The sequence below is a fragment of the Pempheris klunzingeri genome, chromosome 14 (genome assembly GCF_042242105.1).
Source record: "Pempheris klunzingeri isolate RE-2024b chromosome 14, fPemKlu1.hap1, whole genome shotgun sequence".
Lineage (NCBI taxonomy): Eukaryota > Metazoa > Chordata > Actinopteri > Acropomatiformes > Pempheridae > Pempheris > Pempheris klunzingeri.
In genome coordinates this window covers 15,262,925-15,283,677 of record NC_092025.1, presented here as the reverse complement: position 1 = coordinate 15,283,677, position 20,753 = coordinate 15,262,925, and the positions used below count along the sequence as shown (strand labels likewise).

Genomic DNA, 20,753 nt, shown 5'->3' with positions numbered 1-20,753 from the left:
ACTACAATTTAGACAATAGACAATCAAGACAAGCTTGACAACATGTAACTTTGGACATTGTTGCTACTGAACCATAAAGACTTAATAACCATAAAGTGTTTCAGTATCTTTGACTTATCTGTATTAAACTTGCTGATACGGGTAATCAGGTTATTTTGTGTTGTGTCTTTGCATCACTAGAGGGCTATGTGGATCAGGCGGCTGTCAAACACGTATGCAGTTGGTGGTAGACTGAATAAAATAAAATAGGTAAACTACATTATAAGGTGACATTTAGGCTCTTTTTATTCATGTTCAACAATATACAACAATTAAAAAGCCTCAATTCAGAATAAACAAGTTTCCTGAATGAATGATCAACATCAAAATAATTTATTAAGAAAATAAACATACGTCTTTAAAAATATACAGTCATTATGCTTCATGAACACTGACTGAACTCTCAGTGAGTGAAAGATTTGTCTAACGACACATTCACATTTGTGGTGAATCATAACAACCTACAGACATGTTGAAATACTTTCAGGTACGAGGTGAGAGGACGCGTCAAAATGCAGTGTAATACTCGAACCTCCTCGAGCAGGTAGCTCACCTGCGACGCAAGAGCCGAGATATAAACCCCAAGCCACGTGATGAGTCCGTATTTTTAAACACTGCACCCGTGTACAGACATAAACACTGCACACAAATCTTACAAACAAGTCTAAAATACACATGGAACACTTTCAAAAACTTTCCCGTGAGGTGAAATTACTGCTGAACTGGAAGTCCGTGTTTAAGGTGCATCCATATCGTGGAAAAGCCGGCGTTTCCCTCCTTCGCTTTAACTCGGGTGTGGAGCCTCTGTTGCTTTCAGATTCTGAGGAAACAAAAAAAGACACAGTGTTCAGTTATGATTGGAAATGTTGTCGAGGCTGAAAGAGGAAATTTAGAGGATCAATGATTGTAAATGACACGCTACAGCTGCAACCTCCACCTGTGATGCCTGATCCATCTTGGCAGCTGCAGACATGCAGCCTTCTGTGTGACTGGAGATCAGCAGGAGTGAGAAATAATGCTTTCTGGTTTGGGTGAGTGAGTGTAGGTGGATTTAGAGTTAGCGATTGCTGATGTACACCTCCTTAAAAGAGCTACGGTGGCAACAACTGTGATTAGTCAGCTTGGGCAGCTGTTATTTACTCCAGAAATAGCTGAGAGTAAGGCAACACTGAGGAAGTTGAAGAATGGCCGATTAATTGTCTTCTTCTTTTCAGTGACGCACATCGAACAAAGACATTTTCCCTGCAAACCCTCAGTGAGTGAGTGAATGTACGCATAAATCAGGACTGAGACGAGGCACAGCAGAAGTTACCTGGTTATTATACCTGTTGGTTTCAGTCTAATCAAATTCAGTCTGGGGGGCAGAAAGAGAGGAACTTATTTTCATATTGTATTGTCACATTTTTTTTATTTTATAAATAAGAAAATAGGCTACTTAAAAAAAACAAAACAATGAACAATAATTTAGATGATCAATTCATATTCTAAGTAATTTATTAAGAAAAACGTTGCAGCTTATTCAGCATGAAGATTTGCTGGATCTGGATCATCAGTATTTTTAAACCTCACCTGTGAGTAGTTGAACGGAGACGCCATGGGTGCTGGTCTTGCGTAGTCCGGAGGGTTGGCGTGGGGGTCGTAGCCCAGGCGAGCCAGCATGGGGGCGATTTCAGCCATGTCGCTCATCACGTCAGAGGGAATGTGCCCGACCCACTTGGAGAGGGCCTCCGTGTTCACCGGCTTCATCACCTGGTCTGTGGAGCGCTCGACTCTGCACACATACAGCCAAACACAGGATCAGTTTGTGTGTGTGTGTGTGTTTGTTTTAGACCCTAATGCTACAAGTTTTATATAGAAGAGAAAATAAATACTTGTGTTTGGCCACTGAACTGTGATAAACAGTATGGAAGAACAAATCAAACAAAGAAAACAAATCAAACAAAGAAATAAAGTAGAAAAACTAATGCTACTGCATTACTTTATGTATTTCATTTTTATATATGCATTTACTGTGTCATAATTAAAATGTCAAATAAATGGCATAAAATAATCCAAAAAATGATCTTTTAAAAAAGGGGAATACATGTAACAATTTTCACTTAATTTCTTTGCTTGATTTGTTTTAATTTAGGCATTTTAAATCTTCTATACCTGATACATAAATGTGTGTAGAAGTGTGTATACACATCATCCAGAACCATAACATGACACATTATGTTTACATTTAATTTCTCGAGGAGGTTATGAAACATTTGCATGCCAAATACTGCACAGACTGTTGCATAACGAAGCAGAATAAGAGTGCTAATTCTCTCAGAATGTGTCCTAATTCTTTGAAATACACGCCAGGTTGGGGTTTTACGGCGTGAAGCAGTCAAATCCCCTGAACTTCTGCCTGGCAAAGAGATGTTCTACTTGAATTACAACAAATAAGTGGAGCAACACAAACTAAACGTCCACTGAGGGAAATGAGGAAGCTTAACTTGATCTTGAAATGTTTGGTTGCTTCAGGGCTCAAATACACGACTTGCATGCGTTCAAATCTGCCTCACAGCCTGTGCTGCAGTTCTGTATTTAAACATTAAACATGTTAATATGTAATAAAGCAATAAAGTAGTTTTCAACACAATTACATATGTGGAACTGTGGAGGAGGCTTTACAAGCTAAACAGCATTTAGACCATTATGGTCTGGTAAAATATACAGAGAACACAAATAAATAAACGGTGTAATTTTTTTTTTATTCTCAGAAATTGTTGTAATTCTCAGTGTTTTTTAGAGGCTCATCAAACTGTTTAATCCTTAACCTTTGTGAGGAGAATTAGCCATTTGTACATGATAAAAAGTTGCATGAAAGTATTTCCAGCAGCTAAAATACGCTGTTAGGGCACAACCTTTTTCCCCTCTTAATCGATGGTAAACGTCAGGTTTACCATTCAACAATCATAGACGTGGAAACCCAGTTCACATTAATTATTGAGAAAAATAATCAGCAACAATCCTGATAATTGACTAATCATGTCAGTTATCAAAAAAAAAAAAAAAAAAGACTGGTTCGAGCTTCTGAAAATGAGAAATGTCAAACATCATTCTGGGAAATGTTGGAAGACACTAAGTGCAGCAGAGGAAGGTAAGTCTACTGAGAAAAATAAATCGCTATGTGGTGACTGTGTGATGACCCAAACTCCAGAGTGTGGAAGTCCTGTGACTCCCCTGACGCACAACTCTGACCCCTCCTGTGGACAGGGCGGGTAAAAATAGAATTTCTTTTTGATCGATCAATAAGTTTTAAGTTACCTGTACCGCCTGTCTTTCATCCACATCCTGTCTCACAACAGAAGACGAATGACATTTAATCTAAACCAGACAGAAATCTAAAATCAACTGAAAGTGTTTTATCTTCATCTTTATTAAAGATAAAGAATTAAAGTAGACAATTAAAACTGGATGTCCTTAGTGTGTCTATATTATGTTATATATAGGATATGTATATACAATTTGCAGTTGATAACAAGCCGCAGCGTAGTTGTAAGCACAGCCTGGTTATTCTGGGAAACATCTCATGAACGTGTTTCGCTGAGTGACAAGTGAAATGTGACAATGACAGCTGCCTTTTAAGCAGCCTGAAATCAAATGACGCCTTTCATCTTAAAAAAATATTCTTTCCTCCAAGCTTTCAAGGTGGGACTTCAATAAAACACACAGAAAGATGAAGATTTGTGTAATTTTCTACAATTTATATGGACTCCTAACACATGTGTGAGCATACCATACAGTCAGAGGGGCTGGACAGTTCAGGAAATTTCAACTTATGCAGTTATTTATCTTTGGTTACCGATAACCAGGCTGCTGTGTGATACTCAAAATCAGAGGCACAAAGAAATGAAAAAGTGTTCAAGGTTGTTTAAAAGCAATAAAAAAGTGGCAACTAAGTGAAGCAAGTTTTCTTTGTTTCAGGTCGTTGCAAAGATTTATCAGCCTTTAGACTCTGATCGCGCTTTAAAAGCTGAATATCAGCATATTTTAGCTTATCACACTTTATCACACTGTAGGACAAAAAGGCTTCTACAGTTCTGTAACACTTGTAGTCACGTTTTTAGAGAAATTTAATGCAACTGAACCTGAATAGATGCGGAAGAGTGAAAAATGTATTTGAATGCTGACGTAAAACTCTGAATTCTGACAATAGAGTCAGAAATCTAAGTCGGAATTCTGACGTAGAATTCTAAGTTAGAATTCTGTGTTAGAATGTTTGGCTAATTGCACTTTTTCAATTCTAAATCAGAATTCTATGTCTGAATTTAAAGTCAGAATTCTGAATTCATTAAAGTCTGACTTAGAATTCTGACTGAGCTGAAATGAGTGAGAGTCAATGACCAAAAACATTTCAAAACCAAAAATTTGAAGGCAAAAATACAGTGTGACCTTTAAAGTTGCTGAAATATTAATTTGTGGTGGTGGCAGACGTTTCAGCATATACAATGGGCAGATATCTGAAAACCTCAGCACATACAACTGAAGCGTCTGCATGACTAGATACCACTGGACTAGAGGTGAGATTTCAAACACTCACTTGGACAGAGACACGCCACCAGCCTTTCCAATCAGCTCTTCATGGTGCAGCACTGACGGGTCCCACTGCAGCTCTAGGAAGTGAAGCAGCTTCCTCATTTCCTCTTCTGCGTGGAGGACGAGCTGCTCATAGCGGACGGGCAGACATCTGGTCTCCCCGGCTGCCTGGCACTGGCTGAACATGGTCTCCACTGCGCTGCTCCACTTGGTCAGACAGTCCCTGTAGCTGGTCAGGTCGAAGCCAGAGATGGTCACCTGTGAATGGAGACACAGAGATAAGGCAAACCCAGGAGACCTATCGCGACAGAGAGCGGCACCAATGCAATCTTGGAAACACAAGCCTGCGAGGCCTGATAAGGACAGAAACCCAGCATACCTTTCGTGATATCATGGAGTGGACGGTTGCCCGCCCGTCTCGTAGCATGAGCACAAATTTGGCTTTAGGGAAGAGGCGCGACAGATATGAGAGAGACTTCAAGGCAAACGGGTCCTTGTTGCAAAGGCGCGGTGCTGGCTCCCCGTGGCCGACTATCACCTGAAAGACACATGTGAAAACAGTGAATATTCGAACGAAAAGTACATGAAAACCATTCCTTCTTAATATTCAGAATACCAAGGCTTTTCATACTCCTAGTGAGACCCCACATATAAATATATATGTCATTTAGAATAACAGGGAGCACTATTTAAGGGAGACACATCTATAACTATGACTAATTTTCTATTTTTCACAACTCTTTTACATTTTGTAGACTAAACAATTCACTGATGATTAATCAGAGAAATTATAGGCAGATAACGCAATTGTGAAAATAACTTTTCATTTACATATTTACAACAGCTTTCGATAACAGTGTGTGTAAGCAGCAGACACGTGGCTTCCACACCCGAGCATGTTTGCAGATTAACCTAATTCAACACAGCAGATCAAAGCACAGACAAGCTCACCTCTAACAGAAACGCTCGCACTGCTGCGTCCAACACCTGGTCAGTGACGCCGGCCTCGTCCAGTCGTATCCTCTCCTTCACTGAGCGGCTCCACGTGGCCCGCATGGCCAAGAGGCGGGGAATCACCCTCGTCTCCTCCCCGCACCGCACTTGACTGTGTGCGTCCAGCATCACGCGCATCAGTGTGGTGCCACTCCTGGGAAAGCCTCCGATGAAGATGAGGGGCGTGTCTTCGGGGAAGTGTTCGGTCAGGGATAGGGTCTGATTGGCCGAGCCCAGATTGAGCTCCATCCAACGGTAGCGATGGCTTTTTGGAGGGCAGTCTATCCCGCTCATGCCCAGGTAGAGCAGGGAGGCGGAGCAGAGGAGCACGCAGCCAAGCAGAAGGCTTGACCTGGTGTTCCTCATGGTCGTTGGGTGTGACTGGGAGTCAGACTCATGAAACAATATTCAGGGACACCTGGCGAGTCTCGTAGCCGGGATCAGAGTGAGTATAGCTACTGCTTAAAGGTCAGATCAAGACTTGGCGACACACGAGCAGCCTGGATGATGAGGATGAAAGACAGCCGAGATGATGATGAGGAAGGTCGGACGGAAGCAGACGGGAGGGTGGAGTCGAGGTGTGATATTCAGGTGTGGGCTGGGGAGACTCCTCGCTCCTCTTCAGCCCCTCAGCCCTGGTGTCGGAGAGCAGGATCCAGGCCTGCTGCGCTCCACAGCTAGCCATGTGTTTTATCCATCGCCATCACCTGAAACAAGCGAACACCACGTCAGGACAGAAATACAGGATGGCAAATTGTACTGCTGTATGTGATGAAAAAATGACTTCACAACTTGTTAAGCAACAAAAAATCATAAATCATCATATTTTAACTGAGAAAAAAATTAATAAACCCAGTCATTAGCCACTTCCCTGCATGAGTGAGCTATTATCAGCAAACAGGGTGTGATGGAATCTGCTGTGTTGTTTTGCCAAGAACACTTGTAAACAACTTCAGAGGGGCTGAAATGCATCCAACTTTTGTTCTCAGAGCAGCTATTTTGCATCTCTCCTCTGGGGAGCCACTGACTGCTAAGCCATATCGAAGTCCACTGCGGCACGCAACGCTGACACACTCTCAGGCAGCGTATATCTGAAGCCACTAATTACAGCCTCCTCATGTTTTTATTCTCACTGACAGTTTCAGCCACACTCAAATGCAAAGCAATTTGTTCAAGATCAGATTACTATTGACCAAGGGAGCTATCTTGAAACTTCCTTATTTCTCTTCTGCAATGTGCCCACAGGAAGTTTCATGTGTGTAAGCCAGCCTGTAATTCCTGTTTTTTTTTTTTAAAAGAACAAATTTAGAGAAACACAGGCACGCAAAAAGCGAAAAAAACTGAACTCAGTTGAACATGACTCTAATGAATTCATTGCAGTGTTTGAATTACTATAAAAGCCACACCAGAGCTCTAAAATCATATACATTCACAAGTCAAACAGCAGTTTTACTTTTCAGAGGCTTTAAGTAAATTTGGAATATTTTGGAATATGTCGCCCTTTCTCTGAGGTATTCTGGTTTGTGTTGCTCAGACTGAACGTGCAGAGAGCCTCACATCTGGATGCCACGTGGGGGACGTGCCTCTCTCTGGGCCGCAGAAGCTTGCCTGTAAAACTCAGTCTGACGATCAAAGCGAAAAAGGAAAAACAGCTGGAAACGAGGACATAACGGCTGCTTAGGTGCTGCCTTAAGCCGCGCTAAGTCCAGCAATATCCAGAAGCTTTACATGTAATTCTGATGCATTTCCATGCACAGATTAAGCCACTTGGAGTTTGCAGAGAATTAGGGCAGCGGTTTAAGACAAGCCTGGCTGCTTTTTCTCTTTAAAGGGCCGGTCCACCCAAATCATAAAAAAGTATATCTTCTCATTTCAGTGACTGGACATTATTGGTTCATTTGTCAGTTATTTGTCTCGATTAATTGTATGCTCTATACAATGTACGAAAATGTAAAATGCCCATCACAGCAGTCTAAAACCAAAACTTCTGCAATTTACTTCACGGAAGACAAAGAAAAGCAGCAAATCTTTATCACTGAGAAGCTGAAGACAGTGGATATATGGCATTTTGCTCAAAATATGAACTGAATGTTTCACCTTAACCTCATTTGCCCTGGCTGGTTTTATCTCTGTCTCTGATGTTTTTACCTCCACCCACTACAATCAAGGTGAACTGAATTGTTGTATTTGTGGTGCACAAAACAATGAAAGATTACATTTAAAAACAGAAAGCAGATCCAATGATAAAATTGTTCAACAGTGACAAACCGTCTCTAGTGAGAGACGCTGCTGTTGTATTTTTGTATTTCATTTTTAAAGCTTTTGGATGCTGAGCACCGCAAACAATATTTTGTTCAACTCAATGATATCGGAGTGGAGGCAGATATCTCAGAGGTCTGACTCGCAGATGAGGCACAAGCCAACAAACATGGTCTATAATAAGCAGAAAACAGCAATCTGTGATCAGTCAGTCAGTCTAAAGACATCTTGGAGCAGAAGGTTGTCAGGAAGCCCAAAGCCAGAGTCACCTCCTTACTCTTCACAGGAGGGAGCACTGACTTCCTGCTATGTCTGACAGGGAGAACACCTCCTACAGTTTGTGTGAACTCGGGTTAAAGCGTTAATATGTTACAATCAAGGGCCTCACTATTGTCGGAGCGGTTTCCTCGAACTTAAGTAGCTGATCTTCATGTGTAAATGTATTTTTGTTTGTGCTAGTCTTTCTTCCTTTATTTCACGCTGCACTGGCTGTTTCCCCCTCAGCGGTACAAATGAGAAATGAAGTGAATATCCTAAAAGGTACACGCTCAGTTGCAGCTGCTTCATCTTTAAGAACTGCTGCCTTTTTTTTTTAATTATTTTTTTTAAATCAGCATGCACAAACTTTGTGGTGACCCGGGAACATATCGCTGACATCTTTGACCTGCAGGTTTTCAAGAAATCTAAAGCCTCCTTGTTCCTCACAGGAGGGAGCAGTGACACCGACTTCCTGCTGAAGGGAGAGTCTGAGCCGGAGAGCAACAACTGCATTTTCCCTTTATTCTGGCTGACTTGCAGAAGCATGCCCACTGTTCAGACAGTTTCAATGAATGATCTTCATTGAATTTCTTTTAATTAATTACTCTTTTTACGTGCATTTTGTGTTAGCTATTCTTGCTCTCTAAAGGCTGAAATGGCAGGGAAATGCCCCCCCCCCGAGGCAAAACATGTTAAATAAATGCCCTACAGGTGCATACTCAATCACAGCTGCGCCTTTATGAAGAATGTCTCCCCTTTTTTGACGCGTTGCACAAAATATGTTATAGACCAGGTGCATATCGGTGTAAACAGGTCAAAGCTATAGCCGAAGTCGGTGGCGTGCGTTTGTGTGTGTGTGAGTGTGAAATAGGATTATTAAACACGGCTGCAAAGCGAAGGCCCAGCAGCCACCAACATCTGGCCTGGTTTGATGGTGCAAAAATGCACCCGAGGCAGGCGGGCGGTCACCAGGTGAACGACCTGCTATCAGTCAAACACACCGTGACAGACCAGCGGCCACCTACAGCTCAGCATAACCTCCAGAGAGAGCAGTCCTGCGTTATTTAACCCCCCTCACCTGGTGCACACAGTCCCATTAAGCTGAATGTAGGCAGAGAATAGGCGTCGTAAATGTATCAGAAGCGTTAAAAACGGTGTTCACTCACCAGCGTCCGTTAAAAAAAGCCGAAATCCGAAGAAAAAACACACATGAACCTTGATCCAAAAAGCTGAAACCAGCAGCTCCTCTACCCACGCAGACGCATCGGTGTTTCCTCGTCTATCGGCGGCGAAGTCCACGCCATTTGGCGCTTTTAAACACACGTATTAACACATCGTTTGGCCGCTGGCTGCCGATGTAACTTTGCGCCGCGACAAGTCGAGCTGCATCTGCCGCTGAGAGGAAAAAACACACCAAGACAGCACGAGCGCAGCCAGGCGGAGGAAGCTGGCCGCTGATTGGCTGCTGAGCGTTCTGAATTCTAGAACGCATCTGCTTGGGCGATTCCTATTGGTCCAAATGTTAAAGGGCGATTCCGCCGCAGTGACAAACCAAGGTCCTTTTTTTTTTTCTCGCACTGGAGGCTAAAATTACTTTACCCCATCGATCGGTATGCTCTCGAGTAAAAGCCCACAGGGGAAATTCAATCACAGTGTGGGATTTATATGAGGTTTAACCCGCCTCATTTAATTTACCCCCTTTTCATTAGTCAAGCAGATTCTCTACTCTTTTAGAATAACATGGATTGTCATGATAGATTACTCAGTGTGACCAAATTACATTGTTAAGCCTGCCAAATAATAAATAAAACATAAAATAAGGACTGAAATTCATGAATAAGTAATAAGACATTAATAATCAATGAAATAAGTATATGAAACAGGTCTAGTCGTGACCTGATAAAAAGGAGCACAATAAAAAAAATTTTTAAGAAAATAAATGATTGACATTTATCTCATGTTGACTGGTATTTTATTTAAAACATTATTTATCTCTACACAAAACAATAACAAAGCCTCTAACCTTGATTTAAGTCACATTGACTATTCTACTCAAGAGTCAAAACTAACTGAGACACATGAAACGTGAGGACAAAACTAAATAATTAAGCTTTAAAACTGTATTTTGACCTTGAAACTCCCTTCAAAACAGGCTCTCAAGAGCAGGTAGTAAAGCCACCTTAGGGGCCGTCATCATGTCAGCTGGTATGTGCTTTAGTGGTGCATATTTCCAAACAGATCTTAAATATTGGCACATGCCAGTAGATGACATAGTAAAAGTAAACACAGGAAAGTGAAATGATACACTAACAGGAAGCTCAAAACAGAGAGGTACACCAGCACATCCTTCCTGCTACTTCACAACATCCCAGCACAGAAACCATGAGCAGAGCCTGTAGTTGATGAGTATGTGGGTTCATGTATCAGTCTGTGATCTATATCGTGTCTAATCTCTGAGCTGTTACAGAATCCTACCTGTGAGACATACCGAGAGCAGAAGTTAATGACTACAAAAATACTATTTGAGGATGATTGATAATTCACTATCATCTGTAATTACCACTGTAGAACCAAAACAATCTCTACATGTCCAGCAAATAGAATGAGTTATGTGTTTATGGCATCCCATACTGTATGTGCTTTTCTGCCTTTGTGTTGCATTCACAGACGTACAGGACGATGCAGAGAGGGTACACTGAGGGCGTTTTCTGTAGCTAAGAGGTGACACCTCCATTATTTGAAAGCAAAGTGGGTTTAAGATTATAATCCTAATTTAAAACTAGTCCAGTCTGTCATGACGCACCTGCGTGTGAACTGGAGTAAAAAGCCTACAGCCTGTTCTGAAAGCAGAGGTTGTGGTGTTATTAAAGCGACAAAAAGCCGTAGACACACTTCAGCTGTTATGTTTCATTTTGTTACAGAGGGAAAAGATAAGCATGCTTTTTTTTAAAAAAAAAAAAAAAAAAAAAAGATAGCTTCTCTGCCCTTGAATAAGAGACAACAAGCACCTCTTAGTCAATACTGTCTCCTCTCTTTGTTATTACACAGCCGCTCTAATAACACTGTCTCACCTTATGCTACAGCTGCACCAGTGCAAGTTTAATTGCACGACTGACTTATATTACAACTTGGGAAATCATACAGCAGTAAAAACCCTCATTTCTATGCACCATGGCAGAAAGTGACAACTAACATTGAGTCAGAAAGTAAAAATATACCAGGTTAATAACAGAGTCTGCATGAACATTATCTGATGTGAAATACAAATTAGACCTGTTGGATGCAAAACAAGACATCCGTGTCTCACTCTCCAAACACTGACGTACTTATGAAAACGTGTGCATTTGTATAAATAAGACAATGTTCTCATCTCCTTCCATTCATGAATTGATTTGCGTGAATGTGAATCCCCTCTGTCAGTATGCTGTGATAGAAAATGGAGCGACCTGTCCAGTTTTTTAACCATTTTAGCTTCCAGTCCAGCTCTTCACCTATGGCTCATTTCCGGCTTGCCGCCGTGTCATGACTGTTCACTGGCTTCATTCATCTCCGCATCTGCTGGAGCTGCGTTCTCCTGCTCTGGGTCACCCGGTAGGACGCCTGCGACTGTCTGGATGAGCTCCTCAATCTGCTCCTCTGATAAGCGCTCTTCACTCTCTTCCACCATCTGAAGACAGAGAGGCGATTAAAACCATATTCACCAGTGTCTGTTATTACAAGTAGTTTCAACACTGAGGAATCCTTAACTTTAACTGATTTATTTCCTTTTTCATTGTGGGTTTTTTTTTAATGTTGTTGCTTCATTTATTTGCCTTATTTCAAATACTTTGCTGCTACATAAAACTGCCTCACTTTAATTGTCAAAATCAATTTATCTGCAATTTTGCAGCAACTTTCATCAGCAGGTGTAGTTGTCATGGGATTGTACATTTTTCAATTTTCCAAAATGGATGAGAGGTCCTTGAAGGGGACATATAATGGGTATTTCCGTGTTCCTTTTTTTTTCGTGGTGTAATGTTCAAAACAAATCATTTTTCTCATACTGTCCCTTTATTTGTTTAAACATATACTATATACTTTATAAATGAGGGAAATTTACAAAAAGTATCATATGGCCCCTTCAAAGTTCTCAGAAAAACTGGATTAATGAATATCTGCAGTTCTGTCACCACTGACAAACTCCCCCTGCTGGTGAAGACCATGTGATGTGATGGAAAGCACTGGATAAGTACTAAATGGAGTTTTAAGTGAGATTGTTTCGTCATCTACCATTTCAACAATTAAGAATAAACTCTGACCCTACGTTTATCAGCACATTATTCATGATATTGCTATTTGCTCATAATTTGGTGCATATTTTTGTTTTCCATTCGAATTAACAGCATAAGTGGTTTTGTAACTCTGGATGTTGGCAGATTCAAACCAAAGCTAGAGGTAACTAAAAAACGAGTTAGATTGCCAGGAATCATGTGATGTGAGATCAGTAAACAAGACAAGGTGAATATGCTCTCCATCTGAGTGAGTTCAGACTGCTGCAGGGCCAGTTTATGTTGCCACATGCACCACTAAAGGCTATTGATGTCCCTGGCGATGGGCTGGATGTCTGGATGTCTGCAGCACGGGTGTACAAACTGCATCAGGGTGGTGCATCAGTGAGACAGATTCAGACATTTCAGATGTCCCACCAATGAGCGACTTGGACAGCGATTTCCCTTTCATAAATGAATCAGTGGAGTCATGAAAAATGCAGAAATGTCTCCACAATCCAAGCTCCAACTTGGCCGAAGCATTTTAATTAACTGGATTTATTACAGTGCCAACAAAACTAACAAGTAATTTCTCAATATTTTATGGATTACTACTCACTAAAGGCTCATACACACACTAGGTACACGCTGTTGTCTTTATCAAACGTTACTCAAAATAGCAGCGTATTAATACACATTTAATATGCAAAGAGCATTTCCAGCGACAGTGAGGCTCCCTAATGTGTTATAATTGCTTTACATAGAAAAGACTTGTTAGTGGGATCAGTTCTTTGTCAGTTTTGGACGTTTTGTGGGATCTGTTAAGGAAGTTAAGGAAAACACTCACCAGCTGAATTTCCACGGCTGTCTGTGGCCGGTGGTTCAGTAGCTGCAGTTTTTCTGCCCTGATGGGAGAAGAAAAAAAATATCAGTGAGTAGATGGTATACAATACAGAACATAGCATGCACACAGTATATGTGTTTATCTAAAAAAAATAATGTGCAATTTATGACTCCAAATGAAAACACGAATGAGAACATCAACGTCTTCGTCAAATCTCACTGACTTGGTGAGTTTGTGAGGCATCATGGTGGTGAGAAACTCTTTGACGACCTCCGGACTCTGCCGGCTGCACGGCGTCTTTGACAGATACTTCAGCGTCTGTGTGGAAACGCAGAGGAAACTGTGGGAACACGGTTGTGGAAATGTGACAGATTCATAGAGCAGTTTTATGAAAGAAGAGATGGAGAGGTCGTGCACCAACCTCATACATGATGGTGTTGAGGTTCTGCTGCCCGGTGCTGTGCTTGTTCTTCCCGCTGTCCTTCCTCTGTTCCTTCAGGTCTGTCAACAGTTTGAACACCTGAGGAACACACAGACAGACAAATCTGAAGTGACGATAAGTTATTTTCATCTCTTGGCTGGACAGTCCAAAAACATTTAAAGTAAAACAGTGACATGTGACAGTGTCTTACCTCATAGTTACTGAGCATAGCAGCATTAGCGTTTTTCCTTAAAAGAAGAAAATATGTGATGTTTAAACGTCATTCTTAAAAAATAATAATCTTAAAGGTCAGTTTACTAACATTTGGAGCTTTCAACCGATCTCATAGTCTTCATTTAGTGATTGCAGCCACTGAATTAAGACGTGAGATGTGGCTGAAAGCATGAATGATGAAAGTTATATTAACAGGAAGTTGTGATATAGAGAAGCTCACATGGAAAGCATTTGGAAACAATCAATATTTTCATTATCAATTCATCTTTTACTAATTCTTTTCAATTAATTGATTCATTTTTTAGTCTAGAAATGTCAGCAAATTAAAAAATACAACATTAAACATTAAACATAACCACAACCAACATCTTTCTTTGATGATTTATCATTGATGCCAGTTGCTTTCTGTCGATGACTTTTTCACCAAACCAACGGTGAAAATACCTTTGAACCTTTTCTGCTTTATATTTAAAAGCTGGTTTCAGCTTGTGGTTAAATGTCAGACAAGAGCTCCCACGCTGTGTTTAAAGCACAATGAGTGAATCATTTAAACCTTATTTACATCATTAATCCACATAAATGCTCAGTGTTGTATCGACATGTGTCTGATGAAACAAACAAACACTGATTCACCTTTAGAATCGGTCTTTACAGTCTTATTCATTTCTAAAGTCAGATTATAGTTTAGTGTTTTCCGCCTGCACTAGTAGAGAGTAGAAAATGTGTCTAAAAGCAGTAGTTAAGGCCACAGTGTGGTTTCCTGTAGGACGGTCAGTAAATAAACTGATAAACACGATGCTAACGCTAGCTGCTGCGCTGTTAGCCACAATGTTTGGCTGCAATACAAACAAACTATTTATATCTGACAGCTAACAAACTCTCTGTGCTAATATCCCACTCAATTTTAAAAATACTTACACCTCCATTTCGCCAGGCACTTCACTTTGGTCCGTTTGAAAAGTGTCCGTATAGAAAACATAGACCGACTCAAAGGTTCCACCCGGAAGTAAAAAGGCTTTAGTATTGCAAATGTCACTTTTTTCCCAAATAATTACAAGAAAAATCCTCCTTGTCCTCGCTTTCTGTGGCATTGCTTGTATCCAACACCTTATTACATTATACATTTTTTAAATCAACGAAATCAGTCCATCTCTCCACTGTCTGGTTTGGTTTTTGCTGCGTTCTCTTTGTCTCATAGAGGCTATTTTGTGATTTTAAAAATGCTGTTTATTCCTTAATGTGATCCCAAATGAAAACATGAAAACCACATAGCGGGAGTTTGCACAGATCCAAATGAACAACAAAGCATCAAGCGGTCAAAATATCTCCAAAAGACAAATTAAAATGGCTGGATAACAAATCTAGTATTCTCAACACCTAATAAAGAAAACCTCTATTTCGGGGTGTGAGATTTTATCAAACAGCATTTCTATGTAAAAAAATACTCTTAATGATACTACATATAAAATGAAGACATTATCTCCATTTGATGCCACTCTTGTCCATTTCTTTATACTATAGACCTCTGCTTGGTCAATGAACTAATAGAAGATAATACCATGAGCAATCATTCTTTGTTTCAAGATCAGAAATCATGAGGCTTCTTTGGAGCTTTACAAACAGATCAGTCATTTATCTTGAGCATATTTTTACAATGATGACTGCTTGTTTGTCTCATACCGGTGAGTAACAGATGAAAGTCCACTAGTTAGCCAATGTCAGCAGCTCAGAGAACTAAACCTCACCTAAAATCAGCTGATGCTATTTGTATTTTACTGCAGAGAAAAAAAAACATTTGTTTCAAAATACCAAATGCAATTTTGCGGGAAAAAAAAAAATACACCAGCTTATTTTCAACCATTAGTGTATTATTATACATGCATACATGACAAATCTGGCATTTAAATGTAAAAGTACATTCCTGAATTGCATGATAAGAAAATGTTCAGTTTCATTGAACAGAAAATAAAGAAAAACTACAGATGCTCAGTCAGTTGAATCTGACCTTTGATGTCTCATTCAGACATTTACACTGTACACGCGCGCGCACACAGACACACACACAGACAGCCAATATGAGATATCAGTAAAATGTCTTTTATAAGACTAAGATCACATTCAACAGAAACATTTTCAAGAAAGTGGCGTCGACACAATAGATACCGTAGGACAGAATATTGCAATGCCCAATACTGTGCAATGTAAAACACTGTTTAGCCCCCCCCCCCAAAAAAAAAAAAAACATCTTGCGATATCTTAATAAAGAAAACATTTCTGAGCCAGAGACTTGACGGCTAGTACTCCGGTGGACAAACTATCAAATGGACGAATTTCTTCTTTGCCCAAATACACAACACAAGTTATCTTCAGCTTTTCTGGACTGCAGTAGCCGTGATGAAGGAATATCAATTCATTCAGACATATATGAACAGACAGATATATATATATAAAAAAAAAAAAATCCAACCATTGCAGTCATGTTTGCTACAAACAAGCTCCGAATCAAAAAACACAAATATTATTCACAGGTAACTTTAACAGGGATTCAACTGTCACTGAACAAAAATAATATAAAATACAGCATCAGGAAAAACCACATTATGGTCACTTAAAGCAATAAAGGCACAAAGGTTTGTAATAGGTCTCCTTCAGCACTCCTTGAGCCTGGGGACCAGACGAATCTGCAAGCTCATTTTATTTGTTCTGGCAGATGCATCTGGTCCTCCTTCCGTTCAGACAGATTTCCAGCCGACCTGGACCACAGCCATTTATCTCATATGGGGCACGTTTGCTGGGAGGAGTAACGGAGGCATTTTTGTAAAGAACCAACAGCCTTCTGCTGAATCTGCCATTCCATTCGTGTTACACCGACTGAGACGCACATTTTCTCTATAAGAAGAACAAACAACTGCACTTAAAGCTTTTGTTGATAAGAAAGATTTGTTTCCTGTATTTCCGACATGATTTGATGTAGTCGAGCTTTTCAATGCTCTGATTGGTTGCAGGTCTATGCAACTGCGTCCAGAGGTATTTTGGTCAGCACTTGTTGATGAAGCAATTGAAAATGAACTAACAGGTTCCAGACTAGTCTGCATGTGCAAATTGGTTTGGTGATGTTAAGCTAGTACTCCTGTAGTATTTAACAGTAAAAGCATCCTAAAATATGACGACAGACATTTCAGACTTTGTTGCTCCTCGCTGAAACTGCTTTCAGTGCATCTTTTGTCAGCATTTAGCTTTGTAACTATCAGTGTACGCTCAAGCTAATTCCATTTGGATAACTTCTTCTTTCTGGGAGAAGAATTCAAAGAACCTCTTCAAATTCCTGTCATCCGAGGCCTCTGAACTGTTGACTGCATTTCTAAATGCTGTTAGATTACTGGTCTCAACCAGTCTCTTCAAATTGGTCATCATGTTTTGGTGTTGTGAATAACTGCAAGCGAGGTATTTCTTCAACACATCGAATTTCCCTGCTTGCACTATCTGGATGATGATGTGTTCGATAATGGCCGACAATCGGTAGCCAAACTCCAGGACACTCTGGGTTTTACCGTTTGCGTTGAGGTAGGCGTATCCCCCTGAGTGCATTGCCACAACATTGCAGTGCTCGTCAAACACAGGAGAGCCAGATGAGCCAAAATAAAAACAAGACTCGTAAGTTAGAGCCTGTTGCTTCTGTCCAACAGCTTCTGCCACGCTCTCAAAGAAATTGTGAGAAACCAAATGAATGCGCCCTTGGTTTTCACTGTAATGACTAATGCCCTCTGGATTTTCATGGTAATGCCTCTCCACAACCTGGATGCGGCTGTCAGTCGGAATAATCAAACATGGATCTATCTTTTTCACACCGCCATCAGGATGCCCAATGATCCAAATTCGTCCACGTTCGGGAGGGAATCTGAAGTGTGGCAACAGACCATCAGACAGTTTCTGATCAGCATTGAGCCTTAACAAAGCCCAGTCATACTCGCTCCCTGACTCACTATGACAGTATTCAAAGCCGACTACCTCTTCCACTTCTGCTCCTCGGTCTGCCTGGTCTAGACTTTCGAAAAAGAAATGGACAGTGACCTTCTCATTCAGCTGCCCTGTAGTCTTGTCATAAATGTTTTCAAATATGTGGCCATTTGTGAGGACATACTTGTCAAATAGGAGAAAGCCACTTCCTTCTGCTCTGCTATTTATTCTCACCTGGCAAACTGAATTAGCGAGCTCCATCAGTTTCCTCATCATTTTCACTTCGCTGCATGCCTGAGAATTCTTTCCATACTCTACACGGACGAGATTCAGCACGTTTTCAGAGTCTGAAGAGAGGTGACTCTGAATCTGCCTTTTTGAATCACGTATTGGGCTCGTTTCTGGTGCTACACAACAATTATGCTCAATCATTGATTCTCTTGTGTTCATGTTCCACAGAGGATCTAGGAACCTAGATCTAGAAACCTGAGATTCCTTGCGGGTCTGAAGCAGGTCACCCAATCTCATCTCAAAAGGGTGGGTCAGAAGTGGCTCCTCTTCCTGGGAACGAAACACAATTAAATTACAGTACTACAATTTTTATTATGGTAATGTGATACCTCTCTTAAACCCTTCACCCATCCATTAGCTATACCTCTATATTCTGGGGATCACAGGGGGCTGGAGCTAATCCCAGCTGACATTGGACAGGAGGCTTGGGCACATCACAGGGCTGAAATATAGAGACAAATAACACTTAAACCTTGTTATATCATCTCAAAGAAATGGCTGAACTGGAATGAAAATACATACTAAATAAGTTTATATTGTATGCTCCTAAAAAAACAAACCACTAACAATATAACTAAAGGTTGAAAAGACAAGAAAACTAATACTCTCTACTAATATACTCTCAATTACATTTATTTGCCAACAAAGAATATATGAATATAAAACAAAATATGACAAACCATTCCAGCAGTTTCTCTGCTTTCCCCATCCTGGTCTCCTGTTTCTTCCTTGAGTTAAAAGACAGAGAAGTTAATAATAGCAATGGTACTACAAAACACATGCTTAAGACTTTTAATCATTATTAAAAAAATTTTTTTATTTGATTCATTTATTTCTTGATCAAATTGTCAAACCCATGTAAATCAGTAGCCTCACAAATCAAATTGTTGCGCTAAAGGTAAATGGATTAATTTGAAAATACTTGAATGAAACTAAGACTAAGACTTGAGTGTAAACTTTGGTACAGAGAGGAAAATTTGACACCTTGTCAAATTTGTCCATTGGTCCATTATTTTTGGGCTTCAGCTTCGGCTCCATAATAGCTTACCTTCAGGAAAAACAACAACAAAACAATACAGATTAATTTCTAATGGCTTATTTAATTTAGTACATTAATCAACATGATATTTTATATTTATATTTAGTCCCTTCACTAAAAACACAATAAAAACAACAAATATTTTACAGTCACTGAGGACCAGAAGAACTTTTTGTGCTCCTACTGCTCTAGCTTTACTATCTAGTTGTCATTTTAATTACCAGTTAATCACTTTAATTAATCGTTTAGTTTATAAATCGTTGGAAAATGAAAAAGAAAATACACCCAAACGTGTAGTTATCATGATGTTACCAGTACAACTACAGTAAATGCTCACATTGAAGGAGCTGGTACCAACATTTTCTTTGTGAATGACTTGAATAACAGTTCAACAGTAGTTTAAGATCAAAAGTGAACTTTTTCTGCTTTATATTTAAAAGCTGGTTTCAGCTTGTGGTTAAATGTCAGACAAGAGCTCCCACGCTGTGTTTAAAGCACAATGAGTGAATCATTTAAACCTTATTTACATCATTAATCCACATAAATGCTCAGTGTTGTATCGACATGTGTCTGATGAAACAAACAAACACTGATTCACCTTTAGAATCGGTCTTTACAGTCTTATTCATTTCTAAAGTCAGATTATAGTTTAGTGTTTTCCGCCTGCACTAGTAGAGAGTAGAAAATGTGTGTACAAGCAGTAGTTAAGGCCACAGTGTGGCTCCCTGCAGGACGGTCAGTAAATAAACTGATAAACACGATGCTAACGCTAGCTGCTGCGCTGTTAGTCACAATGTTTGGCTGCAATACAAACAAACTATTCATATCTGACAGCTAACAAACTCTCTAGGCAAATATCCAGCTTAAGAGTCAATTTCAAAGACACTTACGCGTCCATGCAGCCAGGCCTCACGTCACAGCCGGACAAAGTTGGCCAGGCTTTGAAAAGTTGGAAAAGTGTCCGTGTAGAAAATGTAGACCGACTCAAAGGTTCCGTCCGGGAACAAACTGACCTTTGTCTTGCAAATGTCGCTTTTTCCACCCTAAATTGTCTTTTTAAATTTTTAGATTGTCCTCACTCTCGTAGGCATTGCGTAGGCGTTTTTTTTTTTTTTTTAACATTAAACTCTACAGGTAGTGTCGTTTGTTTTCCCCCTGAAAGTGTCGGGGACTTGTTTGTTTAACACTTTTGTTTACTACCTAATTCCATATGTGTTCTTTCATAGTTTTTGGGTCTTCAATATTAATTATAGAATAAGAAAAAAGAAAAACCACCGAATAAGAAGGTGCGTGCAAACATTTGACAGGTACTGTATATATGTGATTATGCTCATACAAACACTGTATACATGCTTATATTTAGATTTCATGCCTATGCTTATTTTGATGTATTTACTTTGTTCGGTTTTGCGATCTTTTCTTTTCCTGTATGTTTAAGAATCGAACTCCTTTTACGTGAACACATTCTAATATCAAAGATACATATATCATAATACAATACAGAATTTTGTGGCTCTGTGATGGACAGTTACGTGTTACGTCACATGGAATGGAACGTCGAACGTCTTCGGTGACGTCTTTTAAAGTGACACAGAAGCCGCC

At 40.0% G+C, this 20,753-nt stretch overlaps 3 protein-coding genes across 4 annotated transcripts; all 3 read right to left on the bottom strand.

Annotated features, from left to right (window-relative positions):
* Positions 1–259: 259 nt before the first annotated feature.
* On the bottom strand, positions 260–9,506 carry LOC139212704 (protein-tyrosine sulfotransferase 1-like). Of its 2 annotated transcripts, none has more exons than XM_070843210.1 (6): positions 9,285–9,506; positions 5,560–6,308; positions 4,988–5,146; positions 4,613–4,866; positions 1,609–1,810; positions 260–859 (listed from the first exon to the last, which is right to left on the bottom strand). In XM_070843210.1, exons 2-6 carry the CDS (start codon positions 5,965–5,967, stop codon positions 824–826), a joined length of 1,059 nt encoding a protein of 352 aa, XP_070699311.1. In that variant the 5' UTR covers positions 5,968–6,308; positions 9,285–9,506; the 3' UTR covers positions 260–823. The 2 variants fall into 2 exon arrangements, with proteins under 2 accessions (XP_070699311.1, XP_070699312.1); XM_070843211.1 differs by lacking the exon at positions 260–859 and adding an exon at positions 1,352–1,393.
* A 582-nt stretch (positions 9,507–10,088) lies between these two features.
* Positions 10,089–14,819, bottom strand: crcp (calcitonin gene-related peptide-receptor component protein). Its single transcript, XM_070843212.1, has 6 exons — positions 14,783–14,819; positions 13,842–13,878; positions 13,631–13,729; positions 13,433–13,527; positions 13,213–13,270; positions 10,089–11,785 (listed from the first exon to the last, which is right to left on the bottom strand). The coding sequence occupies exons 1-6, from the start codon at positions 14,788–14,790 to the stop codon at positions 11,639–11,641; spliced, it is 444 nt and encodes a 147-aa protein (XP_070699313.1). The 5' UTR covers positions 14,791–14,819; the 3' UTR covers positions 10,089–11,638.
* Positions 14,820–15,725: 906 nt separating this feature from the next.
* LOC139213140 (serine protease FAM111A-like) lies at positions 15,726–20,064 on the bottom strand. Its single transcript, XM_070843768.1, has 5 exons — positions 20,042–20,064; positions 19,097–19,160; positions 18,793–18,840; positions 18,477–18,554; positions 15,726–18,382 (listed from the first exon to the last, which is right to left on the bottom strand). The coding sequence occupies exons 2-5, from the start codon at positions 19,148–19,150 to the stop codon at positions 17,123–17,125; spliced, it is 1,440 nt and encodes a 479-aa protein (XP_070699869.1). The 5' UTR covers positions 19,151–19,160; positions 20,042–20,064; the 3' UTR covers positions 15,726–17,122.
* Positions 20,065–20,753: the final 689 nt, after the last annotated feature.